At 46.3% G+C, this 6024-nt stretch overlaps 1 protein-coding gene across 1 annotated transcript in view; it reads right to left on the reverse strand.

The window, feature by feature from the left end:
• Nucleotides 1-893, reverse strand: part of LOC101644335 (deleted in malignant brain tumors 1 protein) — a 93031-nt gene extending 92138 nt beyond the window's left edge. The window contains exon 1 of the mRNA XM_045291394.1: nucleotides 683-893. Coding sequence (XP_045147329.1) covers nucleotides 683-893 — 211 coding nt within the window. The remainder of the gene's footprint in view (nucleotides 1-682) is intronic.
• Between the last annotated feature and the right edge of the window lie 5131 nt (nucleotides 894-6024).

Raw genomic sequence — 6024 nt, forward strand, 5'->3', positions numbered from 1 at the left:
AAGCAATAGGCTAAAGGTCAACAGGTGTTCATGTGAGTCAAAGATGAAGCTGATATACTGCAAGAGGGCGAAGGGGAAACAGAATGAGCGGGAGGGGTCAGGGCAAGCTATTGGGTGGTGTGGTCAGTTGTTGAGGTTATTGAATCCAAAAATGATGTTCTGAAATGTAGACCCCCCCCCACCTCATTCACAACAAAAAGTTAAAAAAACAACAACAACCAACAACCAGAGTTGTGGTTCTTACACCTGGACTGAACACACAATCAACTGGACAAAGCTCAATGCTAGTCTAGTGTAGGAATGCCTCTTTTCTCCCCCTCTGTTAGAATGAATCCTTCCAGTGAGAGAAGCTTTCAAGTCTATGTTCCCCACTGTCTTGTGAACAAGGGTCAACTCTTGGTGGGCAATGAAGGTCACCCTGACTAAGTTCTTTGCCATGAATTACTTTGAAATCCAACACGTGCAATGGAGCCACCAGTTCTCCTGCTGGATAAACCCCCATGTTCAGGATGGATTCTGGACCCTAGCTTGGATTTTTCAAATTACCCATAGTCCCTTCCTTTCAGCTTCTACAGGTGGTCCAAGGCTGTCTGTGACTGCCCAGGGGCTTTGCTAGTGGAATTAGTGGGGATGGAATCTGGGCAATACGAGGCTCTCACTTGGAGGGGCAGGTAGCCCTTACCTGCACAGACCACGCTGGCGTCTTCTCCAGGACCACAGTTATTGAGAGACCACCCCGCGTGAGGGCACTGTCCCAGAAACCGCTCTCTTCCAGTACAGTCCAAATCATCCAGCAGATACTTGCCCGCGCCTTCGCCAAATCGGGCCTCAGTGGGGGCTTCAAGGGCACGCCCACAGCCCAGCTGCCGACACACCACATCGGCTTCATTCATGTCCCACTGGTCATCACAGACCCTGCCCCACTGGCCGTGATAGAAAACTTCCACACGGCCGGAACACTGGCTGGGCCCGTTCACCAGCTGCAATTGTGGCCAGTCTTTGGAAGACACAGAAATACCGTGTGTTAGGAAAGGATCGAATTCCTCATCAGCCCACTCGTTTCACCACTCAGCAAGTGCTTATTGAGCTCACACGGCCACAGTAGGACTCACACTGTGGGTTCCGCTCCCAGGACAGACCTGGTTGTTGTTACAGGGTTCACAGTCCCATTTGAGGAAGTTGGAGGAGGCGGTTACATGGACCCAAACATACGTGTAGACTTAAAGGTGTATGCAGGGCTAAGGGGCAAGGGTAAGAGTGTATAGCCTTTCAGTCGGCATAACAAGGGAGAAGATTCTAGGATGTCTTCTCTTAAGAGCATGATGATGGACCCAAGGCCTGGAAGGACAGAGAGCAGACAAAGCGCTGTGGGCAGGAGGGGAGACCCTTCCCATCAAAGGGAAATGCATGTGCAGAGGTCTGATGGCCACAGGGAGCGAGGGTCTTTGAAGACTGAAAGTGAACCAGTGTGCAGAAGCCACCAGACATTGTTGGGGATGTAAGTTGGGATTTTTATCTATATATAGGCCCTTTGAGGGTGAGGCAAGCTGATAATCATAATTACACAGTGTACTGTATAGTTACAGCAACTTGTAAAAAATTAGCATTAGCCCCACCCACAAAGAATGCACTTTGGAGGAGAGAGGCGTGTCTGAGCAGAGCACACAGGAGCAAAAGAAGGGAGAGGGAGAGAGAGTGGAGCACATCCTGGCCCACCAAGCTCTGAGGACGATATCCCTGCTCAGAGCAGCCAATGCACAGAGGACCACAGGGCCGGCCCCACCACAAGACACAACATCCCTCACTGACCCATAGCACTAGGGCGTCAACATTGGAGACACAGTGTGGGAATTGTGCTTGATCTGACCCCACCACACTGGGGTGAAACACTAAAGGTGTGCAAGGGGAGCAGAGCAACGAAGTCCCCGCAGAATAACAAACAAACAAACAAAACCTTTGGGGGCAGGGCGTGGCACCTCATCAGACTCAACTGGAAAACACTCATAAAGATCAACAAACAGACCTTGATCTATTTATTGGCCTTTTTGCTATATATTTTGTGTATTTTATTGTCTTTGCATGCCTATCTAGATAAGATAGGTGGGATAAACAATCTGGAGGGGAAAATAATGGGACCAATTTGGTTGAGGGGAGTGCACAGGATATGGGGGAATGTAAGCGGGAGCCAACAAACCCATTGATGAGGGAGCAACAAGTGATCTAAAATTGATTACAAGGAGGGTGTAGGATGCCTTATAGGGCTTGAATCAGGTGCAATGTAGCCAAGAGTAATTAATGAAAGCCAAATGAAGGTTGAACATGATAATGAGAAAAGTAAAAGAAAATAAAGGAAAGAACTAGGAGGCAAAAACCATTTATAGAGGTCTAAATACAGGCACACATATATGTACATATACTTATATATAACAATAGGAACATAGATCTATGTACATTTATACATTAAGTATTAAGGTAGCAGACAGACATTGGACCTCTACTCAAGTACTCTCTCAACACAAGAAAACTCTGTTCTAATAAGCCAGCATTCTGTGATGCTCACCTTTCTGACAGGATTGCTGAAGACAAAATGGGTGCATAAGCAAATGTGGTGAAGAAAGTTGATGGTGCCCAATTAAAAGATATAGCGCCTGGGGTCTTAAAGGCTTGAAGATAAACAAGCGGCCATCTAGCTCAGAAGCAACAAAGCCCACATGGAAGAAGCACACCAGCCTGTGTGATCATGAGGTGTCGATGGAATCAGGCATCAAAGACCAAAAACATCATAGCATTTTGAATGAGGGGGAGTGCAGAGTGGAGACCCAAAGCCCATCTGTAGACAATTGGATATCCTCTCACAGAAGGGTCACAAGGAAGAGACAAGCCATCCAGGGTGCAGTATAGCACAGACGAAACATACAACTTTCCTCTAGTTCTTTAATGCTTCCCCCCCTCTACTATCATGCCCACAGTTCTACCTTACAAATCTGGCTAGACCACAGCATGTACACTGGTAGAGATAAGAGCTTGCAACACAGGGAATCCAGGACCAATAATGAGAGTAGTGATACCAGGAGGTAGGGGGTAAGGTGGGGGCAGAAAGAGGAAACCTATCACAATGATCAACATGTAACTCCTCCCTTGGGGGGATGAACAACAGAAAAGTGGGTGAAAGGAGACGGCGGTGACTGTAAGACATGAAAAAAATAATAATTTATAAATTATCAAGGTTCATGAGGGAGAGAGGGAAAAGTGAGGAGCTGATATCAAGGACTCAAGTAGAAAGAATATATTTCGAAAATGATGATGGCAGCATATGTACAAATGTGCTTGACACAGCAGATGTATGGATGGATTGTGATAAGAGCTGTAAGAGCCCCCAATAAAATGATTAAAAAATTATCATTAGCGTGCTTACAAAGATACCTGTGGGGACCCAGATGGCCAGGCTGGCAAATATCTATAAATACATGTATTACATGCACTTTATTAATATCGCAAAGGAGCCCTAATGGCATAGTGGTTACTCGTTGGCTTCAGGTCAGCAGTTCAAAACCACCAACTGCTCCATGGGAGAAAGACAGGCTGCTTACTCACGTAAAGAGACAATCTTGGAAACCCACAGGGACAGTTCGACTCTGTCCTATAGGGTTGCTATGAGTCAGAACTGACTCGATGTTGGTGAGATGTTTTCTTTCTTTTTTTAAAAATTTTGCCTTTAAACGTGGAATATCAAATGAGTACTAATGCAAGAAGGACTGCCTAGGAAGTTCCTTGTCTGACTGTATGTGTCACAAGTCACTCTTTAGACATAAAAGGCTATTCTTCCCAAGTAGACATTAAGTTCCTTCCGGTCACAAATTAGCTATTCTTACAGCCTCTAGGACACTCAATAGGTCCCTGGGAGGCATGAGTCGCTTGGATTCGATTGCCAATCTCAAGGTTGGTGGGTCAAACCCACCGGTGGTGCTGCGGAGGAAAGGCTTGACAAGCCAAGACACCCCGGCGAGGACATTCTGCTCTGTAACACACGGGGTCACCGTGAGCCAGAATCTGCTCTGTGGCCGTGGGTTTGGTTTGGATTGGGCTTAGAGTCATGCTACCAACTGAGTCAACTTTTCATCGATTGAATCATGATCTCTTGGCGAATTCAGAATGCTCTAAGCTTATAATGAGTGAAGATGAAGCATTTCAAAAATGTTACATATCCCAGAGTGATGACAGTGAGCGGGGACACTGCAGTTACAATATGCAGTACGTATCGCAGCATTATTCTAAGCATTTCCGTCGCTTTTCATAGGAGCAAGCAGAATACTGCAAAGAAACTCGGAGAAGACTCTTCAGACCTTCAGCACCCCTCTCTGGGGCTCCGGGAACAACCTCGCACCCGGGCCTCCCACCCAATGGCCTCTGCGACGTCAGGTGCTTCCGACTCAAGTTGATTCACTCAGCAAACCTTTATGGAGAATCCATATAAAGCTTGGTGTGGCTGATAGATAGGTGGTTTTAAAAATTCTTATCCTCTGCTGGCAGTTCAACTACCTGACAAATACCAGTTCAAATAGCCTGACACTCATGCTCTGAATGGTCCCAGAAAGAAAATGAACTTGCAAACTCCTTCCCCAGCCACCTCTCAAAATGGTGTGTGGCGTGTTTCCAACGGCCTCTGAAGTGTTCTCAGATATCCCCATACCTTCTGAGCTTCTGTTGCATTGAATTTCTACTCCTTATTAGGCACTCAACTGCCATCAGTCAATACTGACTCCTAGGGACCCCTGTGGGATTCTGAGACTCTAACTGTTTACAGGAGTAGAAAGCCCAGTCTTTCTCCTACGGAGCTGCTGGTGGTTTTGAACCACCAACCACGTGAATCACAGTCCAATTTGTAACTTCTCCATCTCCAGGACTCCATTAACACACAGTAGAAAGTATGAAACCAAACCAAACTCACTGCCAGCGAGTCCATTCCACCTCATAGGACTCTCTGAGACCGACTAGAACTGCTCCGTGGGGTTTCTGAGACGAAATCTTTGTGGGAGCAGACTGCTGCGTTGCTCTCCTGGGAAGCAACTGGGAGCTTGCATCACAGACCTTGTAGTCAGCAGCCTGGCGCTTAACCCACTGCAACCTCAGGGCTCCCTAGCAAATATTCACTCGTGTTGAATGGTGAGTGCTATCTTTTGGGTGGTTTCTAGTGAGGTGAGACAAAGCCAGGATTTACGTGAGAAGACTGTAGATTTCCAGGTGAAATGATTTCATTTGGAAGTATTTGTGTGGTTGTTAATCTACTTACTTTAAAGCACCTGGCTCATAAAGCTTCATCAAACTAGGACTTACAACACTCTGACTTACCTCCAGGAAATGGAGTTAGGTCTTCAGCCTCTAAGAGCAGAGAGAAAGAAATGAGATGTCGTTGCTAGGAAGTTGGTCTGCCCAAGTTTATTGGGAGAGGGTCAGTGTGCACAAGGTGGCCTCATGAACCAGAGGCTGAGCCAAGGGCACTCTTTGGGTAATGTGTTTGGCAGGTTCTTTCTGATCAAAGGCAAGAGAGAAATTGGTCATGGATTTGGTGATAGTAGAGGTTATTCTTTTAAATTCGATTATTGGCGTGAACCAGCACCCCTATGGGCAGCAAGGTACACGGTGAACTGGTCAAGTGCTCATAGGAGTGTATTCCTGTGGCATTTAAAAAAGGACTTCAAAGAGAGAGGGTGGAAACACTAATGAACAAGAAAGGGTGTGCCTCTTTCCATTCATCGGGAAAGGGGAGGTAGGCTAAGGCCACACACATGTCTGAGGTTGTTAAGCTTTTCTTTAGCTCCCTCTCATCTCTGAATGACAATTTATTACATCATGCTCATATTTCTCAGATACATTTGAGCAGCGACAACAGAACATTTTGGGGAGAGAACGTTCTTTGTATGGTTAAAGGAAGGTGACTGGGATGTGGCTTGCTTTTCCTTCCTTTGTTGAATCCTTTGGATTTACTCTTCTTCTTCTTCCTCCCCGGCCCTTGGAATGAGTTCG

Source organism: Echinops telfairi, unplaced genomic scaffold, assembly GCF_000313985.2.
Source record: "Echinops telfairi isolate 266 unplaced genomic scaffold, ASM31398v2 ScPeMD7_70;HRSCAF=299, whole genome shotgun sequence".
NCBI classification, from domain to species: domain Eukaryota; kingdom Metazoa; phylum Chordata; class Mammalia; order Afrosoricida; family Tenrecidae; genus Echinops; species Echinops telfairi.